The sequence below is a fragment of the Hemicordylus capensis genome, chromosome 1 (assembly GCF_027244095.1).
Source record: "Hemicordylus capensis ecotype Gifberg chromosome 1, rHemCap1.1.pri, whole genome shotgun sequence".
In the NCBI taxonomy this organism is placed as follows: domain Eukaryota; kingdom Metazoa; phylum Chordata; class Lepidosauria; order Squamata; family Cordylidae; genus Hemicordylus; species Hemicordylus capensis.
The window spans coordinates 97,550,712-97,573,210 of record NC_069657.1 but is presented as its reverse complement, the minus strand read 5'-3'; the positions used below and the strand labels follow the sequence as shown (position 1 = coordinate 97,573,210).

General features: G+C 43.5%; 1 protein-coding gene across 1 annotated transcript in view; it reads right to left on the bottom strand.

Annotated features, from left to right (window-relative positions):
* The window catches only part of LOC128327785 (golgin subfamily B member 1-like), a 98,630-nt gene that overhangs the window by 7,008 nt on the left and 69,123 nt on the right, over nt 1–22,499 (bottom strand). The window contains 7 exon segments of the mRNA XM_053257042.1: nt 7,288–7,422; nt 8,027–8,124; nt 9,246–9,410; nt 11,148–11,300; nt 11,915–12,068; nt 19,574–19,725; nt 19,952–22,497. Of these exon segments, the coding sequence (XP_053113017.1) occupies nt 7,288–7,422; nt 8,027–8,124; nt 9,246–9,410; nt 11,148–11,300; nt 11,915–12,068; nt 19,574–19,725; nt 19,952–22,497 (3,403 nt within the window).

Here is a 22,499-nt window from a genome sequence, read left to right as displayed (position 1 = left end):
CAGCACCTGTCATATTGTGGCAGAGATGGAAGTAAATTTATGTTGTAGTGCATACTCCCTACAGTGCTGATATTGTCCATTTACAGCCAAAGTTTGGCTGAAGCCTATCTTCCAGGCTGTCTTGGAAGCCATAGTTTGGCATAGCCTTTCTTCCAGGCTGTCGGTTGCAGTGTGTGTAGATTCAGACGCATTACCTGATCCTGTTCCCGAGTAAGGAAATCTGCATGTTGAGGCAAACACTGGTAACGCTGTCTTGGCCACCATGGCGATATTAGAGTACAGTGGGGCATATCCTGCAGAATTCTGGCCACCACTCTGATCAGTAGAGGGTATGACGGGAACAAGTAAAAGAAATCCTGAGTCCATCTATACTGGAATCCATGGAATACATTCTGATTCTTGTTCTCGGGCAATACTGTTTGCTTTTTCTGTTTGACTGCGTGGCAAAGAAGTCCACCGCAGGTGTCCTCCAGAGCTTGAATAAGGGTAACAGGTATTTGAGAGGCAACTCCCACTTGTGCTGTTGCAGCAGCCCTTGTGACCTGCTCAGCACATCTGCCAATGTGTTGTCCATTCTTTTTATATGGATTACAACTAAAAATATCTAGTGTGCAATGCACCAGTTCCAAATTTGTAAACTCAGATTGCATAGCATCCTTGAAACTGCCTCGCCTTGCTTGTTGATGTAGGTGATGGCAGTTGTGTTGTCCAGTTAAACTTGGACTACATGTCCGCTCAGCTGAGGTTGAAAAGACTTGAGTGCAAGATACAATGCCAGCAGTTCCAGGAAATCGTTGCATAAATGCCTCTGTTGCGGAGACCAAAGCCCTTGTGCCCCCCAACCCTGTAAGGAGGCATCGGTAGTTACCCAAGATGTGGGTACTGGCGTCCTGAATGGAATGCCCCCAATGCAATTTGGTTGGAGTGTTCACCAGTTCAAAGATTCCAAGATGGATCTGAGAATTGTCAAAAGCATGTGAGGGCTGTCCACGTTAGAGTGGAACACTGACAGGTACCAAAGCTGTAACCTCCACATCCATAGTTGTGCATGTCTGATAGTTAACATACAGGAGGCCATCACACCTAGCAAAACCTGGATTGTATGTGCTTGGAGTGACATTATTAACGTCACTATCCATTGATAGAGATCTATAGGAAGGAAAGCTTTCTGAAGTTCCGTATCTATTACAGCCCCTATGTACTGTAATTTCTTCATAGGTGTTAGATGAGACTTTTTCCAGTTCACCTGAATCCTAGATCATAGAGATTTACTACATACAAGATCTGAGTGTGTAACTCTCTTTCATTCTTCGCCGCCAGGAGACCAGTCCAGTACAGAAAGATAGTCACCCCCTGAGTGTGCAGTTGTGTATTACCACAGCCATGTATTTCATGAATACTCTGGGTGCAGTTGCCCATCCAAATGGTAGTACATTGTAGTGGTTAGAGTGTTGGACTAAGACAGGGGAGACCTGAGTTCAAATCCCCATTCAGCCATGAAACTCACTGGGTAACTCTGGGCCAGTCACATATCTCTCAGCCTAACCTGCCTCACAGGGTTGTTGTGAGGATAAACATAACCATGTACACCACTCTGGGCTCCTTGGAGGAAGAGCAGGATATAAGTGTGCGCGCACACATATATGTGTGTGTGTATATAATCTTGTAGCTGACTGTGAAATGTAGATATTTCTTTTGGTTCACCTGTACCCTGATGTGAAAGTATCCTGCATTGCAATCCATCCCTCCCTATGAAAGAGTGGCAGAATACTTCGCAAAGTTATTTGAATTTTCCATCAATGCAGGCATAGCAGGAGGAGATTTCACCCCCGTGAAAGCTAGACATGTCTTGAACTCTATGGCATAACCCATCTGAATTATCTGTAAGACCCACCAGTCTGATGTTATGTGGTGACATGCATATGCAGGACTTGATGGATTGAGCAGAATTGATGGATGGTGTTAATAATGGGCTGTTGGATGATATAGGTAGACAGACACACATTCAAATATGTTGTCTGACCTAGTCAGCAGCCTTATTATGGGAGCCATGATTGCCATGAGTTATAAGGCTTACAGTTGAATCTTTGAGAAGGCTTCCTGTAATCTTTTTATCAGTTGGTCGACAGGCATTCTGTTGATGGTTGCATGGACAATATCACAATCCAGAGTATGAAGATGTAGTAGAGATGAATGTCTTTGCAGTATACTTTGATTTTTTTAAAAAAAAAATCCCCTTGTCACATCTGTTTTCCATTGTTGCATCTCATAGAATAGGCCCTTACCATCAAATGGCAGTGCCTTTATTTTCTCCTTCATATCTTTCTGGAGCTTTGAAAAGTGCAACCATGCATGTCTCCGGATAGTGATAGCAGTGGTCAGAGTGCGAGACTCTGTCTCTTCAATGATGCTTAGCATTGCCAAGTTGTTGGCGCGTGACTGCTGTAGTTTTTGTGTAGGTTTCTACAAATGTTTTCTGAAATTCCTCAGGTGACAGTTTGGATTGATCTTGAAATAAGGAATCCCACAAAGAATGGGTGTACTAATGGGTGAATTAAGCCATATAATTTGTAATTTTCAGTGAGAGACAGGCAGCAGCATAGGCCTTCCAGCCTAGCACATCTAATTTGCGTCCCTCTTTGTCAGCCAGCCAGTCTTTGATGAAGAAGCACAATCAATAACCAATGAATTTGGAGTGGGATGCTTCATTAAATACTCATTTTCCTCTTCTTGTATTCTGTATACACCCTCCAAATGCTTGGAGGTAGAAGTGGACATCGGGAGGACTTCCCATGCTGACTTTGCCACATTGGCAGGAAAACAGGCTGAAATGCAGAAAAGGTGTGCATAAAAATTATAAACCGGATCATCCAACTCATGTGTCTTCTTTTTTAATTCTAATCCCAAAACCGAAGTCATCTCTGCAGTTTGCAGGTGATAGGATCTCATTTCCTCTATAGGAAAAATTGATGGCACAGTTGGTAAATCAGGATTTGGATCAGAATGATGCCCTGTTGAATCCGAGGCATTCTCTGATATATCAAAATTGTAATAATCCTCTAAGAGGTAGTGTGGGCTGATGTTGTCGAGAGGTTTGGATGACAAAGCCCTAGGCAAAGACACATTCTGAGTGCTAGTAGCAGCCACAGGACGTGGTTCAGGAATAGGAGCATGTGTCTGAGTAGCAACTGCCATGAAAGACTTTGACACAGGTCATTCATTTTGCACTGCATCCACATTAACCTGAACATTAACCTCTTGGTCTTGAAGACTCGGCAGGGTCACCTGCACCAGTTGGCTTGATGCCTTCTTGAGGGCTTTCCACATTTTATACTCATAATAGTCCACTGGTAAACCAGGGAGATTCAGAAGATCTGGAGTAAGTAGCATTACCCCAGACTCCTGTAGGAATAAGCCCTTGAGCAGAGAATTCCCTTGGGCATTTCCAAGTAGTAGTCTGCATGGATGGCATCAGGCATAAAGCGCCTTGACATTAAGTAGATACTGTAGGTATAGTCTGTAGAGGCCTTGCCAGTGACAATGACGGGATCTTTGGCACAGAAAGTGGTGCTTCAACCAGGTCAGCATATCTTCATCTAGTCCTTGGCTTATGAATCCTTTAAAAGTTGCAGTGGAAGGAGTACTTTCATTCGACTCCAACAATAAGAGCAGATTTTGAGCAGTATTGGGGTCTAACATAGGCTCCATATTCCTGCTTCCACCTTGGCATCGAAAATAACTGGAGAGTGAATCAAATGCCTCAGCGTTGACAGTGATTGTTGTGGCAGGAGATAGGGATGCTGCTTGATGTTAGGGATCGACCTCGACGTTTGTGGAGCCAAATCTTCACTCAATAATGATGTTATCAGTATCGTGTTTGGTGCTGAGGCCATCGAGAGTACACTCTGCTTCAATGCCTGGGTCACTGACCTTGAAGCCAGAGTTGGAGAGTCCACCGGTCACTGAAGCCCTGTCAGGGATGGGGTGCATGCGCTTGATTTTGAAGGATGCAGTTTGGAGCACTTATCCTTATGCTTTTTGCGTGGCAGCACAGCCACATCCCCTTCCGAGGATTTACATTTAGATTAATGCAGATGCCAGTGGGAGGCTGTATCCTCTACGGGGGCTAGCAGTTTTTAACATGACACATCAGCCCTCAATGTGGAAGCCTCTGACGTTGAGGGTTTAGACTGTGTGGTTGAAGAAGCTGCCCTCAACGTTGATTTTGACAACAAGCTCAAAGCCGTTGGTGACTGAAGCATGAGAGGTGCTGATCTAAGAGCCTCTTCCAAGAGTGTCATCCACAAATGCGCTGTCCAGTTCTTTAAGGTTTGGCAGGAGAACGAGGTGCAAACCTTGCACGACAAAGTATTATGATTTTCCCTGAGGCAAAGAAGGCAGAGATCGTGACTATCTGTGGATGGGAATTTCCCCCTGCACTCCCCACGCTACTTTTAAAAGTAGTTTTATGAGGTTTATTAGAGTCCATGGGGGAATAAAGTATTCCAAAAAGAAATAGTCAAGAGTTGTCAGAAACAGTCCAAGGTTAAACCGAGTAGTAATGTCCTTATTTTTCACCACAAATCAACACTAAAATAACTTTCCAAAGAGCCACAGCCACTGGTACAGGAGGTGGTTATTGGCACCACGAGGAACTAAACAATTCCACCTGAATGGTCTGTGAGAGCGCAGAACCCATGCTTATGAGTGTCAACGGATCACGATCCAGATTCTATATTTACTCTTCAAACAGGACAGGCAATTTCATTACAATTTAATTGAAATACCTTCAAGTTATATAGAGCAGAAAAGGAATCTTAATCAGGAATACAAAATAATGAAAGCAAGGCCAGTCTTGTTTTTAAAAAGGCACAGGAATAAACAGATATGTGGAGTATCCACTACTACTATGAATATTTATATACAGAAGAACTAATTAACTGCACAGCCAGCATCTGTGATTTTGCGTATATGCAGTCAGGTAATTGCCACCCAACCTCAGAAAAAGTGGGGGGAAAGGTATTTAAAGGGTTAAGACACACATATCTGGGGGTCAGGGATGGGCAGAAATGACCTCCTAGGTCATTTTGAGGACAGGAGCAATTTTGTGGCTCCTTTTGTTAAAAAGAGAGAGGGGGAGGGGGAGGGGAGAGAGAGAGAGAGAGGGGTGGCTGGGTTTGTTTTTGCAAAAAAAAAAAAGATTTCTTAAACTTTGGAGGGCATTGCTGGACAGCTGGGGACACATAGAGCAGGGTACAGCACTCCCCCCACCATCAATTTTCCACACTTTCAGCCCGTTTTCCACCCCATTTTCGGCAGCCCCTTTGCACCGCTGCCTCAGGAACCTAACTCCCGCTATTGCCCTAATGGCAATAGTCTTAATGCCCTGTTATCCGCGGTTTCATTATCTGCCCCCCACCCGATGGAACACAACCCACACAGACAAGGGGGTTCTCCTGTACTGCTTTACAACAAAAGTGCCCAAAGCTGTTTATATAGAGAAATAAAAATGAATAAATAAATAAAGATGGGTCCCTGTCCCCAAAGGGCTCACAATCTTAAAAGAAATGTAAGATAGACACCAGCAACAGCCGCTGGAGTTTAGGCCTATACTAACTGGCTGAAGAGCTCATGCTGCCTCCGTCAATTTGGCCAACATGTGGAGAAACATGAGGAAAGATACAGGGTAGATTGGTTGAGATGGGACAGGACAAAGCTCAGCTATTCTGAAAATGACAGAGTGGAGTGACATATAAAAAGTCATTACTTTTCAGTCAAACATAACCTGTACTATGTCTTGGTTATTCAACATATTTAACAAATGATTTCAGAGAATTAAAAAATGCAGAATATCCACTCAGTAAACAAATAGTTTTCAATTTATGCTCTAGACAAGCCTGGGGGTTGTTTGGAACCTGGGCAGGGTTCTTCAATTAAGCTATTAGTAACATCTTTCAGGGAAGCTCGTCTGCAATCATGCCCACAGCTACCAATCTCCCCTCTGAACAGAGAAGTCTCAACTGAGGGCGGGTTCATGTGTCATGTTGAACCGGTGGTTCATCTGAGCCTCCGGAGCCCAAGCGTGCGCCTTGCTTCCAGAGTCAGGAAGGATAAACCAAGATTGGTGGGTTCACATGTCATGCTCAATCTTGACCTGCATCCTGAATGAAGAAGGTTCCAATTTCCCTCCCTGGCATCTCCAGGCTGAGAGAGACTCCTGCCTGCAACCTCGGAGATGCTGCAGCCAGTCTGTGTAGAAAATACTGAGCTAAATGGACCAATGGTCTGACTCGGTATAAAACCACTTCCTGTGTTGGCATATTCTAGCTTGCTTGTGGTATGGACCTCAACATCTGTCCCTCAGATGTCAGGTTCTGTACCACAAGTAGGGTAAAATATGTCAATAATGGGGGTTCAAATGCTACGCCCAAACTTGTCATATCCTTCCCAACACCAGAAGTAGGGCCTGTGCACATGCTCAGGGCTCTGACAGCTTGGCTGAACTGCTGGTTTAATGTGAGGTTCATGTGTGTATTCCCAGTTTGCATGGGGCAACTGTGAGGCCCAGTGACCTGCCACCAAGCTTTACATGTGTCAAATGCCCTGGAATATAGCTATAAATCTTCTGCACCATACAGCATTTCTTCAGCAGACAAATCCACTGGAAAAGGATTTCATGTATGAAAAATGTTTGATAACTACTGCAGTAAATCATAATCTGCATATACAAACAGAAAATAAATGAAACTTGGACTGACATCCAGGCCAACGCGGCACTAATACAACAAAGAAAGATACCCCCCCCCCACTCACACATACATAGGTCCTGTCGCTAAACAGATTTTCAAAGTTGCGCAATCTCACTTGTGCAATGCGTGCACAAGCATTAGCTTTGAATTGCCTGCAACATATAAACTGAAGATGTTGTTTTAAAGAATGAGGCACACAATATGTTGCACACATGCACCCTTCTGCACCAGGGCAACACTAGTTAGGAACATAAGCTATCGACTTAGCGGAACTCGCTAGCGCGACATCTTTGTACTAGTGCAACATGTTTGCACTAGCACAGCGTTAGACTGCATGTCAGACTTGTTGGATCTGGATCCTCCATATAATCCTCAGCTATGGACTTCTGTCCAAGATAAGAGTGCTAGACATGTCAGTATATTCCAAAGAAGCAGCCATGTTTGTCTGTTGAATACACTTTATCAGTAAGTTGCTCCAGTGACATAAATGTTGGTGATCTTCTAGATTAGCCTGGAAAATATTTATGTATGTTGCTACCTTTTAATTTGCTCCTCGGAGAGCCCCAGGGCCTCTTCTGCAGCTTGTCGCCTACTCCTCTCTTCGGAGAGTGTTTCCATTAATTGAGATACAGTCTGTTGCACTGAGTCATGTTGCAGCTCTGTCTCCGCAAGTCTAAAGGAAAACCATATTTGGAAGTGGCTGACAATCTTTGCTTTGTGGAAATTTACACCTGTTAGGGCACTGCACAGACATTCCCCAATTTAGGAATACCTTTAAGAGATAGTTAGAATTTAAATATACAACTTTCCTCTTAAGTCCTATGCCATATCAAGAGAAGTATACTACATTTGCCTGGAGATGGCAAACACCCTCTGGCCCCTGGAGGGACACTCTTAGCTGGAAGGCTAAGGGCCACTGCCTCACAGGAAGAACATTGTGGCAAGGGGAGAACAAGCCTGGCCCCATCCACCGGACAGGGAATGAGCGGCCACAGCCAGCATTTCCTCTGTCTGCCAGGAAAGAATACTGTTCCAACTGTCAGTTGTCCAGGAATGGCAGAAGCAAAGGGAATCATCCCCTGTCCTTAGCCAGAGGGCTATGGGCTGTTGAGTTTTACATGTGCATTTCTAAAATTATTATTACTGCAATCCATTGTTAATTTAACTATTATTACTGAATGAGGATCATATAGTTGAAAGGCAGAGTATAAACCGCCAAATCAATCAATCAAAGTCAACAAAAATGCTTTGCAAAAAAGCAAGCAAACAATCCTGACCTTTTCCTGAGTTCATCGAGTTCCATATTGTCTATCTCAACAATAACTGCAGCTCTCTCTTGGGGTGCTCCTGGAGGAACTTCTGCTTGAGCTTCACCCTAAATATAACATATTCTGATATAACATGCATAAAGAAACTGTTCATAATTAAAAAGTTTGTTCTTCAAGCAAAGTTTGCTCGTTTCATCGTACTGCACATAAATGCTGCCATTTAGCCCTTTATATTAAATCCACAATAAATTAATACACTAGGGAGGCAGAAAAACATATCTACAACTATTATAAGGTCTTTCACAAGCAAAAACACCAGAGATGAAGAGGTAGACATGGTGTGCTTATATGAAAGAGCTATCTGTTTGGCCTGGCCTTCCAGGGTTTTTTAATTGTTATAAAGCGTTTTTAATGTACCTGTTTTTCAGGTCTTTAAACTTTTTTATTGTTTGTTTTATAGTATTTTATATTTTTAATTGTTGATTGATTTTAACTGTCTTTGTTTTATTTGTAAACTGCCCTGAGACAGCTTTGGACGTTTATTCATTCAATAAAAATTGAATGAATGAACGAATGAATGAAATAATAACGAGGTCTTCCCTTCAGAGCCCCAAGCTTTCCAATCTCTTGTGTTAATTCCCTCTGCCTGCTGTAAAACATGGCTAAATGTTACATTGGCTCTGATTTTAGTTAACTAGGTTTCCATTTAACTAGAGTCTACTAACCATCTGGAAGCCCTGGTCAAGAATTTTGGTTAATCAGGACACAATTAGCCTTAACTGTGATTAACCATGATTTAAGCAGGTAGGGGAAACAGTCAAATATATATCATATTTACTTAGACACAAATATGTGTCTAATATATAACACTAAAATATATTCCTAGTGTCCTTTGGCAAGCACTCTAGACATATGGGAGCAAAGCTGGAGTATGCAGAGGACAAGCTTCTCACTAAACCTCATCCAGCAATACTATTCATTCTGCTTGGGAAAGCTAGAGCAAGATTCTTGTCTTCTCCATGTCTCTCCCTCTAAATCCACTCCAAATATTTAGCATTTAAGTTCTTTTAAAATAGTTTGCATGGAATCCTTTACCCCTTGATAACAGTCTAGCCATCTCTGAGAGATCTTCAGGTCTTCAAGAATTGAGATGAACCATACCTAAGGCAACACTTCATACAGACTACCCCACAATGAGAAATAATAACAAAAGTCTCTGCTTTCCTACCTGAATAGAACCTGGAACAGAAGCAACTTGGACTTGATATTCCCTTTCAAGCCGCAAGTAACGATTCTGCAGGTCAGTATAACGGAGCTGGTTATCCTGCAAAGTCTGGGACACAGTTTTCAGCTGGGCAGACAATGCAGTATTTTCTTCTACTGATAGCATCATCTGCAATAATTTGAATTAAGTAAAACACCATCAACCAACAGATTTCCCCTAAGCAATTATCTGACTTCTCCTTCACAAGGTTGTTTAAAGACATGCCAAAGGTGTCTAAACAGAACTCAACAGAAACTGAAGTCCTGTGCTTAGATTAAATTATGTAAATCAAGTAATCGTGAAACTGTACCAACTTTAAAAAGATTTTGCCCCTCACAACCCTGAACAACTCCGCTGGACGTGAACTCGCAGAGGCAATACGGGCAGAAAAGAACCGCCACTTTGCCGCACGTATTGCCTGAGCATAGATGTGCTCTGTGTTGCAATCTGTCAGATTCGAGTTGAGTCTTCCTCCACTTGTGCTCCAGTCGCCTACCTTGCCGTTTCAGCCCCTGTAGATCTTCTGTATACCAAGGGGCCAATTTTGAAGTGGGTCAGAGGGGACGCTTGGGAGCAATCGTGTCTACTGCCCTAGTGAGCATGTTGTTCCAATTCTCAACCAGGGCATCAATAGGATCACCAGCAAAGCCAACACTGAACCCTTCCAAGGCTTCTTGGAATCTTCCTGGATCCAATAAACTCTTCGGGCGGAGCTTTCTAATAGGCCCCTCACCCCTGCTTAGGTGGGAAGTGGTTGTAAGTTCAACCTTAACTAGATGGTGGTCTGTCCATGACAATGGGGAAATCACAGGAGTCCCCACCCACGGAACACCACCTTGAGCAGAGTAAAAGACCAAATCAAGCGTGTGACCTGCAATATGCGTCGGTCCAGAGACCACTTGGGATAGGCCCATAGTTGTCATGGCCGCTACTCCTGAGCTACCCCGGACAGATTGGTCCTGAAATGAACATTGAAGTCCCCCAGCACCAAGAGTCTGGGAAACTCCAACGCGAGTTCCGCAACCAAGTCCGTGAGCTCAGTAAGGGATTCCGCTTGGCAGCGGGGCGATCAGTACACCAACAGAAGTCTCAATCTATGTCTGGTCCCCAGACTCAAGTACACACATTCAATATGGTCTGATACCCTAACAGAGACTCTGGTAAGGGAGATGTTATCCGTATAGACCACAGCCACTCTACTTCCCCGCCCATGTCCCCTCACCTGCTCCTCTACAAAATATCCTGGAGGAAGAAGCTGGGACCAAACTGGCCTCCCACAACCAAGTCTCGGTAATACATACCAGGTCTGCCCCTTCATCCATGATCAAATTATGGATGAGTTCAGGTTTATTTTGGACTGACCTGGCATTACAGAGGAGCAGGGTAAGGTTATGTGGGTTGTTGGCAGTGCTCCTCGAGGTCAAAGAGCTGGCAGGACAGCCGGAAGGGGAGACACCTACTAAATTCTAACATACAGATAATTTTATGGCAGCAGTTTTCTCCCCATGTTTTTAAAATTCATTTATGGACTGCTGCATTTTAAAAGAGACAATTTAAACCATACAAAATATAGAATTCCACCTTATCTCCACCCCAAATTTAATTCTGGTCATCAAAACCTAACCTAGGGGAGAAGATTGCATGGCTCCATTCCAACTCTGAGTAGGACAAGAAGGTTTAAAAAAATTGCATGCCTCTTACTCACTGGTTCCTGCCAGAAGAAAATGGCAAAGCATGGGTACATTTTCTATGCAGTTAAGCTTTCAGAAGGAAAATAACAGGGAGTGGGGTGGGGGGAGAGCCAGTGTTACTATATACTATGCCCTATGATTATCTAGCAATAACTATTTCCAGTTTCTTTTTTACCTTTGAATTTATTTCCTGGAATCGCAGCTCCCTCTGGTGCATCTCCTGAAGGCAGCGCTGGAGCTCACGTTGAAGCTGGCTCCTCTCAGCCAACAAATGGTTCACTTGCTCAGGGACATCTGTGCTTCCAACAAGAGCAACAGTTTCTAATCCCTAAGACAAAACAACAAAGGCTATGGGAACTGGCAATGCTATGTGGACTTTCAATACTTCCATTGCAATTAAAAAAACACAATTTTGTCTGACACTTTTAGACTGACCGTTGCGGCCTAGATAACAACACAGGATATGTTAATTTGGGGGTGCACATGGTGCAACATGCCTCACTGTTTATTTGCACATCTATATCCTGCCCTCCCGCCAAGGAGTTCAGAAGGGTATTTTGTCCTCACAATTTTTTACTGAAGGCCAGTTTTCATTCTCATTAGCCAGACTGGAGAGTTTACCTGGCCCAAATAGCATTTTGGTAACATATTACTAGACTAATGCTTTGGATAATGTGGTAGATGCTTCACCCCAACAGGAGAAACATGAATGCTGGTTGCGCAGCAGCCAGTCAGCAACTGTGGTGCCACTGCTTCCATCTCTGAAGCAGTGGCACCCTGGTGCCTTTCACTGATGCTATGCTTGTGTATGTCAAGTGTCATAGAGTTTGTGACACTTGCAAAGTCACGTGGATGTCAATTCAACTTTTAATTCAAGAATGAAATGTGTTCTGGATATGTTAAAAATGTTATTTGACTAGGTTCTTGAAGAGGCTATTTTACCTTGGTTGGATAAGTGCTAGATCCAGATCCCTGAGTTACTATTTCACGAGGCACTCTCTGAAATTCTACAAGCTGTCGCTCTTTTTCTGCAATAGTTGCCTGGAACTGATTCTGGAGAGCTTCAGATTCTGCCAGTAGAAGATTTTTTTCCATTCTAGATAAATAAAATTAAGATTGTGTTATATACGTTCTTAGGTTATTAATGTTCAAACAGTTTGTTTTTTAAATTAGTACGGTTCAGAACAATTTTGAGGAATTCAAATAATGCAGAAGTATTCAGTGCAGTAGGTAATGCAAAAATGCAACACGAAGGCTGGTTCAGAAACTACAACAAGTCTCAGATTCACATATTCCCCTTTCATTCTCCTCATTCTCTGCATGCAAGGGGAGGAGAATGACAGCTTTCATTTTCACTTTTAAGTAGACTAGCTTTCTACTGGGCTGGTTCAGACATCACATGGAACCTCAGTTAAAGCAAGGCTCTGCTTGCGGTCTCTGTGCCTCAGAATCATGCGATTTCCCCCTATCATCCCCATTTGAGCATCCACTTCAAATCTAGGTGAACCAAGATAGGCTGTGGCATCTGAATCCATTGATCTTGTTTTATTCTAGCCTTATTTCAAATAAGCCAAGATCTGTGCCCAGGGTTTGAGGTAAGAGACACATCTTGGCTTATTTTAAGAAAGTAGTTTAGACTAAACCAAAATTGGTGGGTTTGGATGTCACAACCTATCTTGGTTTATTTAACTTAGATGGAAAGTGGACACTTGGCTCAGAGATGAGAGGGAGAATAGCAAGCTCTCGCGGCACAGAGACATAATGCGGAGTCCAGTTTTAATAGAGGTTCCACGTGATGTCTGAATCAGCCTACCGTATACAATTCAGGGAAACCGTGACTTATTCCAACTCTAGTTAGTTAAAACAAACCAGAATCAAACACTGATTTATCCTGAGTTGTTAACTAGAATTAGAATACATAACAGGACACTGTAATTTAGTCAAAACTGGGGGGGAAACAGGTTGCTTACCCGTAACTTATGATCTGGAAGAGATCCGCCGACATCCATAAGTACGGGAATCTGCGTCTGCGCAGGAACCACACAGTAGTAATGCCACAGCTTGTTGAGGCGTCCAAGCCTCACCTCCATGCCTACAGTGTGCTATTTAAAGGCAGGCTGGGTGCCATGTTCCTCAGTTCTTGGATGATCACCGTGAAGGATGATCATCCGGATAAGCCAGTGAGTTCATCAGCATCAGCAGAGAAAAAAAGGCATGCACACAGGTACGCACATAGCAGAGCACTACTGCAGAGGGGTGGTCTGGGAGGGTCTTATGGATGTCACCGGATCTTTTCCAGATCATAAGTTACAGGTGAGCAACCTGTTTATCTGAATTGAGATCCCGAAGTATGGGTGTTTAGTAAGCTCTCCCTAGAGGAGGGTGCAGCACCTGTTTCAGAACACTTCTCCCAAAGCTCGCTCCGCAGCACAGCGCACATCAATGGCGTTTAATAAAGGGCAATTCTGTGGACCATGTAGTTGCCTTGCAGGTGTCCATGAAAGTTACCCCCAAGAGGTGTGCCACCGATGAAGTGTAGGCCCAAGTGGAGTGTGCCTTGATTGCCTCTGGTGGATTCTTGTTTTGCAACTTGTAGGTGAGCAAGATGAGTTTAACCAGCCAGTTGGACAGCCCTTGCCTGGATATGATGGAGCCCTTGGCAGGGCCTTTGTAGGCTATGAATAAACACTTAGAGGACCTGAAGTCCTTTGTATGAGCCAGGTAGAATGTTAGAAGCACAATGTTCAGGTGGAAGGTGGACACTATCTTGGGCAAAACATCAGGGTCCAAATGCATCAGTACTTTGTCAGGTTAAATTCTTGTATAGGGAGAATCTATCCTTAAGGCTGTTAGCTCACTTACACACCTTGAGGTGGTAAAGGTGAGTAAAAGGCTGTCTTTAAGGTCACAAGTCTGATGGAAGTAGTAGCCATCGGTTCAAATGGAGCTTGAGTTAATGAAGAGAGCTCCAGGGTTCTACTGGAGGGTAGAATGGGAGGGTATTCGTCCGTAAGTCCTTTGAGGAAGGCTTTACTATCCAGGTGAGAGAAAAGAATCTTGCCATCACACCTGGGGTGTTTTAATGAGAGTGCGGCCAAGTGGACTTTCAGGGACACGTTAGCCAAACCTCGCATCTTTAACATAGTTAAATAGAGGAGTACACCTCTAATAGTAGCATGTTTTGGTAGAAATCCATGTGCCCTGGCATAGGTCTTGAATCGAAGCCATTTCCCCAAGTAATTATGCCTAGTAGAAGCCTTCCTTTGGTTAAGCAAGATATTCTTTAAAATACGATTCGCCATGCAGTCAGACGGAGTGTGAGTACATCCAGGTGGAGGACATGTCTGTTGTCCTGGGACAGGAGATCTAGCTCGAGGCAGATGATGGTAACGGCTCTTCAACAGCCTGGGCCACCATGGGGTCACCAGAATGCATGACGTTGGAGAGGCCAAGAGATGAGCTACTACTCGACTTATCAAGGGACATGGAGGAAACATGTACGGTGTTTCTTGAAACCAATCCAGCTGAAAAGTGTCCCCCAGAGACTGTTGGTCATGTCCTGCCCTCGAGCAGAAGCGGGCACACTTCGTGTTTATTGAAGTTGCAAACAGGTCTATGGATGGTTTATCCAGTGGTTGAAGAGGGGAGCAATGTATTCTGTCTTGAGCTCCCATTTGTGTTGTTGGTGTTGTGGAAACACACGGCTGAGGTCATCCGCTAGGACATTCTCAAGGCCTTTGATATGGATGGCCATCGGGAACACTTGATGCTGGATGCACCAGTGCCATAGTTGTACACTGAGGGCACAAAAGGTTAGAGATACGGTCGCCCCTTGACGATTGATGTATGCCTTGGCTGTGGTATTGTCCAATTGAATTTGGACAACCTTGCTTTGTAGCAGTAGCAAGAAGGCCGTCAGTGCCTGGAAGAGGGCTAGCAACTCCAGGAAGTTGATATGCAATTGGGCTTGGTGTGGGGTCCACTTGCCTTGTATCTGATGGTTCTCGCAATCGGTGCCCCACCTCAGCAGTAATGCATCTGTTGTCAGCCAGATTGACGGAGACTGTCTGGAAGGGAACCCCCTCCAGGAGATCCCGGCTGTCTGACCACCACGATAGTGATTGTATTATTTGTGGTGGTAGTTTTAGATGTTTCCATTGACTGTCTTGGTTGGGATGGAAAACTGACAGAAACCACAGTTGTAGCTTCTGCATTTTCAGTCATGCGTGATGTATCACTGTATTGCAGGACGCCATAAGTCCGAGAAGTCGCTGTATCAGTTGAGTTGGCTGTGTAGGCAGATCCTTGATGCATTTGAACCTTTCTTCTGGTAAGTATGCCCTTCGGATTACTGTGTTCAACACTGCTCCTATATCGGATAAATTGCAACACCTTAGATGGGAAATCACTATGGCCATACTTTTGGTAAACACCCTTGGGGCGGTGGAAAGTCCAAAGGGTAATACATTGTATTGATACACTTGGTGGCCTACGGTGAAGTGTAGGTACTCCTTGTGTTGCTCCCTTATGAAAGTAGACATCTTTCAAATCCAGCGTTGCAAGCCACTTTTCTTGGTAGAGAAGTGGTAAGATCTCCTGCAGCGCCATCATACAAAATTTCCTGACATGGACCAGTTTGTTTAAATGGTGCAGGTCCATGATGGGGAGGATGCTCCCATCCCACTTTGGGATCTGAAAGTAACAGGAGTAAAACCCCTCCCACCTGTGTGTCCACTGCACGGGGGTGATTGCACCCTTCTCCAACAGCTCCTTCTCCTCTTCCTGTAAGGACAGGGATGGCAGAGTGAACTTCATTCCCATAAAGTGAGGGGTCGTTTTGAATTCTATGGCGTATCCTGAGGATATGATCTTCAGGACTAAGTGGTCCGATGTTATGTGATGCCATGCAGGGGCATGCCATGCCAGCTTGATGGACCCATGTGATGGTGGAAGTGCTGGGATTGTGAGAATGGTGGTGGAACTCACTTGCCAAGATGTTAATGCCCCTGAAGACGGGATTGGGGAGAAGTCCAGTGTCGGTGGGCATTCCTGAACTTCAAAGATGCTTCTGCGATTCTGGTTGCTTTTTATGTTGGGACTGAGTGTTTTTGCCCTTACCCTGGTAAGGATGCTTGTGGTAAGGATTGTATTGCCTCTTGTAGTCCCAGCGATCTTGTTACCTATAAGTAGGCCTCTGTTTGCCAGAATAGGAACGGTACTGAGGAGTAAATGTGGACATAGATGAAGCAGAGGTAAATGTTTTCGCAGTGAACTTTGATTTTTTAAGTTGTTCCATGGTGGAGTCAGTCATCTCACTGAAGAAGCCGTTTCTGTCAAAGGCCAAACTTTCAATCTTCTCTTACGTGTCATTTTGGAGGTTTGTAGACCTTAGCCATGCATGCCTCCGCAAAGCAACAGCAGCGGTCAAAGAGCAAGACTCTGACTTTGCGAGATGTTTTGCAATGCTTAACTGCTGCCTGGTCACTTCAGCCAATTTTTCTAGGGTTCGCTGGAATTTCTTTTTTAATTCCTCATGGGACAAGGTTTACAAATCCCCCTGTAGGGATTCCTACAGGCCATGGTTGTACTTGGCCGTGCATGCTGAGTAATTCACAACTTTAATAGATAAGCATGAGGTAGAGTAAACTTTCCTTCCTAACAAGTCCAATTTTCTCCCCACTTTGTCAGAGGGTGTGTTGTGCTGCCTTCCCATTTTAAAAGAGGTGGCACAATCGATCACAAGAGAGTTAGGAGACGAGTGCTTCAAAAAGTTAGTGTTGTCCTTCTCCTGTATGCGATACAGGCTTTTCAGCCTCTTAGATGTGGGAGTAGATATATGGAGCACTCCCCAGGCACATTTTGCTGCTCTGGTAATCACAGGTAGAACGGGCAAGGCCACAGGTTGAGTGGCCTGAGATCTGATCATAAAATTATACACTGGGTTTGGCCTGTACATGCTTATGGTAGGCCTTCATTTCCTCATTTTGAGAGACATAGGTGGATGGTGGCAAATCTGTGGGAGGATCTACTAAACTGTCTGCATCCTCTGGATTGGACTCAAAATCAGAGGATCCATGGTGTTCCGAAGTAGATCCAGTCGGAGAAGATGGAACACACGTTTGGGTCTCCACAGTAGTGTTTTGAGGAGGAGGAGGAGGCAGAGCTCATATTTGGGTACTTATTGCCCTGAAGAGAGAAGGTGAGTGCTGCATGGCTTGTGACATCGCAGGTGGTGGTAGGGTTTGTGATGACTTGGATGCCTAAGCTGCAGACTCAGCCCGGGTAATAGCGTTAAGCAAGGTGGTCAGCGTAAGAGAAGGAGTAAGCAGAGTATACGCTCTTGGTGTAAAAGGCTTCCATGTCTTCTCCACCTGGTGATTATATGGTGGCCCCGGGGAAAAGGAACCCATGGCAGTCACCGAGAGGGCGGTAGTCGTAGCAGAGGTATGTGAAAAGCCACAAGAATGCCAGGTAGAAGGACTACCTGGCAAGTGCTCTGCTGACAGGGTAGTTGTTAGGGCTGGTGGTGGTGCTGATGTGCTCAATTGACCTTTAGTACTTGAGGGAAGAAACCCCTTGAAAGTTGACATGGAATGGGGTACTCGATGAGGAATCCAAAATAGGTAGAAGCGTGTGTGGCAGTGGTCAAGTACAAGCCGGTATTGCCCTCCGCATCTTCTCCCACCTCATTGACATTGAAGGTCGGCATTGACAGCTGGCACCGTGGAGAAACCTGCTTCAACGCCGATAGCACTGGAGTGTGCAGGGTCGATGTCGACGGAACATCCTGTCATACCTTTGGTGTCGAAGGGGCTGAAGAAGAAATCAGCATCGGTGCCAGAGACATGGAACGCACCCTCAATGTCGACCGCATTGATGTTGAGCGGCTCCATTGGTATTGGAGATTTCGCTGGGGGTATGATGTCAAGGGAAGTCTTCGACCTTGAAGCCAGCGTCGACAGAAAGTGCTACAGAGCCGGTGGGGACAGAGTGTGTTCCCACGTCAAGTCAATTGTCTTCAACTTCTTGTTAGGAGCTGTAGTGTAAGCCTCAGTAGCCGAAGCAGATGATTTTGAGGCCCTCCGCATCGAATCAGATCCTCCAGCAGGCGGGTGTTGACTCTGAACTGTCAATGACAGAGGCTTAGACACTTTCGACATTGAAGGCGATGTCGACATCCTAGGCTTCTGTTGCCTTGGTATCGAAGGTGTCATTGGTGGTGTCTTCAACGCTGAGGAAGATGGGCCTGGCTCACCTGGCACTGAAGGCTCAGAACTCTGTCACACGAAGGTGAAGTGTCCAATTCTTGCAAGTCTGTTTAGAAGAAGACAGGCAGATCTTACAAGTGGACATGTTGTGTTCTTCACCCAAACAAATGAGGTACAAATCGTGAAGATCCTTAGAAGGAAGTTTGGCTTTACAGCCCTTGCACCTCTTAAAGGTTTTTACCTCTTCAGCCATTCTGCTAACCCGGGGGGGGGAGTAGTCCATATCGGGGTCAAAGTGCCAGTCGTTATCTGTCAGCCAAAGCCAGTCCAATTTACTACCAAACATAGTCTGTCAGCCAGAAAAAGGCCAAAAACTTAATATCCATCTGTTGTTGTTTTTAGATAGATGAACTCCCAAGAATAAATCTGAAGAACTATTCCGACCAAAAGCAGCAGACCGAGGTCCAAATGCAACGGTGGGCAGAAAAGAACTGAGGAACATGGCATCCAGCCCACCTTTAAACAGCACACTGTAGGTGTGGAGGCGGGGCTTGGATGCTTCGACAAGCTGCAGCATCGCTACCGTGTGGTTCCTACACAGGCACAGAATCCCATACTTATGGATCTCGATCCAGATCAGAAGCACTCCCTTTGTGCACAGAGGAGGAAAAGGAAGATCACAAGAGCCTGGGGTTCACTGGGGCTCATTTAGCATTAGAGTTGATCGAGATCTTTGTCGGTTATACTGCAGTTCCATACACAACAGCTGGCGTTTTGCACAGTGTAACGTAAGTGGTTCTGAACCACCTGCACCGCTGTGTTGTGTAACAGGACTCCTGTGCTACAACTTAATAGTGCGTAATCACACTTCCACAATTCTACAATATTTTGAAATAATGGCTGTAGTGTTGCAGAACTGCGATTACACATTTGTAAGCAGCAGCACACTAGTCCTGTTCTGCATGCTGCAGGCACTGTTTTAAATGCCTGCAGCAACACAGGCAGTTCAGAACTGCCTTTGTTACACTGAGCCAGCAAAACAAAATACACATCATTTATATGACGATTTGATGGGCTGGTGAGATATAACAAATATATCTCTAAATAAGGCAGTATATTTTCATTTTCTATTCCAGTTCAGACACCTAATTTGGAGACGTATTTATAAGTAACAAAGTGTAAATTAGAAATGTCAAGATTACCTGTCTCCTCCTTCAATGTTCATTTCTTATGGTTAACATTGCAATTGCAGTGGCAAACCTCTGCCCTCTTGAGCAGTTCTTAGCCTCCTGATATTTATGAACTGCAAAAAAGTAAAAAAGCTCCCCACCTACACTTTAAAAAAGGGAATACTCCTAAGATTTTTACAGCCTAAACTTAAAATGTTTTTTACCTTAATCCAGATAGTTCATTTTGGTATGAGGCTCTCTCTTTCTCAGCCTCTTCTTGGAAGGTTTTTGCATGATGCAAGACTCTCTCAAGGTCATCCACTTTGGTTTTTAGTTTCGATATTTCAGCTGTTGCAAGATTAGCTCCTTCTTTAACCTACAGAGGAGAAAGTGGTCAAGCAAACAAGGATAAGAGAGCAAAATCTTAACAAGTATGGTTTGTATAATTTTCTGCAATTTTATGCATTGACATATTTGCACTCTTATTTATTCAACCTATAACTTTTAACATTAAAGCTCTCCGGGGCGGGGGGGGGGGAGACAGATATTAAGCCTTTACTTTTCTATTAATATTTTAGGACAACACACCTAATGGAACTTACCAGTCTCTCCCTATTCATCTGAAGAGCCTCCAAATTATGCTTAAGAGAACTAATCTCATTGATGTAGCCAGAAGGTATGGCAATTGAACTTGTGCCCTGTTTAGCTTCATTAACTACCCTCAGCTTGCTGAGCTCCTGCAGGAGTCTGTCTCTGTCATCTTGAAGGCTGGCCATAGCCTTGGAAAAGGCATCTATCTGCTGAGCATAATTCTCACACTCAGACGAGAGCCTGCTAATTTCAAGGCCTCGGGTATTTAACATCTTGAACACATTTTCAAGTTCATTAGTAAGCTGGTCAACTGTGATCTTGTTCTTAGCTTCCAGCAATGCCCGATTCAAAAGGGCATTTTCTTTGAAAATGCTGAAAACATTTGATTTGAAGTCACCAAGTTCAGTTTCAAGTTTGTCTGCTCTTCCTTTTTCCAACTTGAGTTCAGAAGTATATTTGCTCTGAAGTACCTTGAAGTCGTCAATCAATCGATCCCTATCACCTTGCAGAGCTGTCATAGCTTTCCCAAAAGATTCAATTTGAGATTTTAGTACTTTATTCTGGAACTCTATTTCCAACAGCCTCTTTTCTGCCGATTCAGCGGCTTCATTCTCTAGTAAACTAGGTTTATATACTAAAGTTGAAACTGCTGTATGGTACTTATCTTCAGTATCTTGTGTATTCTTGCCAATCATTTGCTGGAATTCTTGTAATCTTTTCTCAAAATCTTCTTCAGGTTGTTGTTTGACCAGTCCTTTCTTTTGATCAGATCTATCACTTTCTCCACTCAGGAATTTCTCTCTGGATTCTGAAGCTAGTCTCTCTTTGTTTAGTGATGCAATCAGAAATTCTAAGTCATGATTTTTTGCCATTAACTTTGTATTTTCTAGTTTTAAAGATTCTACAGTTTCTTCCCACACTTTCAGAGTTAACTGCACTTCTTTCAGTTTTTTCTGAAGTTCAAGTTTTTCATGTTCAAGAGTCTTAATGTTTTCCAATTTCTGTGCAAGTAATTCTTTCAACTGATGATCTTTCAGAGATAAAACCTGGTTTAGATCTTCCCTGTATTTTATAAGTTGTGCAGTTAGCAGCGCATTTTCAGAATGAAGATCATCTATCTGATTCAGGAGCCTTCTCATTTCTTGTTTCAGTGTTCTGTTTTCATTAATGCTATCAGCTAGAAGGTTTTCCTTCTCACTTAGAACAACTCTATGTTCACGCTCTAGATTTTTATGTTTAGAAAGCAGAGAATCTCTGTCATTCTGAAGAGATGACATTGACTTTTTAAAGGCATCAATTTCACTGGCAAGCTCAGCCCTCTCTTCAACTGCTTTGTCAGCTTTCATCTGAAGATTTTTCAATTCATTCCGCATTTTCTGACACGATTCATCAGATAGTTCTTTTGCTATCTGCAAAGTCTTTAACTGCTGATCATATTCGGTGACCTGCTTTCTATGCTGAGCTTGTATTTGAGCAAGATATCCAGAAATTTCTGTGTCTTTCAATGAAATTAAAAGAGAAATCTCTTTATCTTTTTTATCCAGCATAATCTTCACTTGTTCAGAAATGGCAATTTGTTTTTCCAGCTCAGCTTGCATTTCACTACCCTCCAGCAAAAGTTGTTGTATTTCATGTTCTTTTTGTGTCAAAGTGCTTTTCAAAGTCTCCACCACTTTTTCTACAGTATTATTACTCTTTATGAGATGGTTAAGAGATTGCTTTTCTTTCATCAGTGCCTGTAAAGAATATTCTTTGGACAGCAGAGCAGTTGCCAGTTCATGCTGTTTGGTCTGAAGAATGACATTTTCTGCCTTTATTTGGAAAAGCTCATTGAAATAATGTGCATCTGCAGAGGCCTGCATTGCATTCTTAGGGTCCTTCAGCATGGAACTTCTGTGCTCTAGTTCTTGAATTTGAATCATTTTTGCCTTTATTTCTTCTTGTAAGAAAGTTATTGTACTATCACTAGCCTCTATCTGTCGTTGTTTGTTTTCGATCGCTTCTCTGAACTGTATTTCCCAGGTTTTCATTTCACCAATGACCCTGTCTCGGTCATTTTGAAGGGAAGACATACACTTAGAGAAAGCTGCTAGTCTGGCTAAGGCATTGTTCAGTTCAGTCTGAAGTTTCTTAATCTGATTGTCCCTAATGCAAATTTCTTTTTGCAACTGATCATGCTCACCAAGGATTCTCTGTTTCTCTCTTTGAAGTGCACTATACTTTTCTTCTAAATTCAGCCATTCTTTCTGGCACAATGTTTGTGGATGTTGAAGGTCAAACTCCAGTTGCTTCTCATATTCTTTCTTTTGATTTAATATTTGGTTCTCTCTTTTTTTAAGTTCCTTTTTAATATTTAGGTTCTCAGTTGCTAGTCGTTCTAGTTCAGCCTTAGATAAGTCCAACAAAGTTTTCTGAGAAGAGAACTCTTCAGTTAGCTTTCGCATCTCTTCATTTGATTTGGTAAGTTTCTCTGCTGCATCGTTTACCTCTCTCTCATATTTTTCACTTTTTGATAGTGACAATTTGACAGATTTTTCCAAGTCCAAGATAATCTCCTGT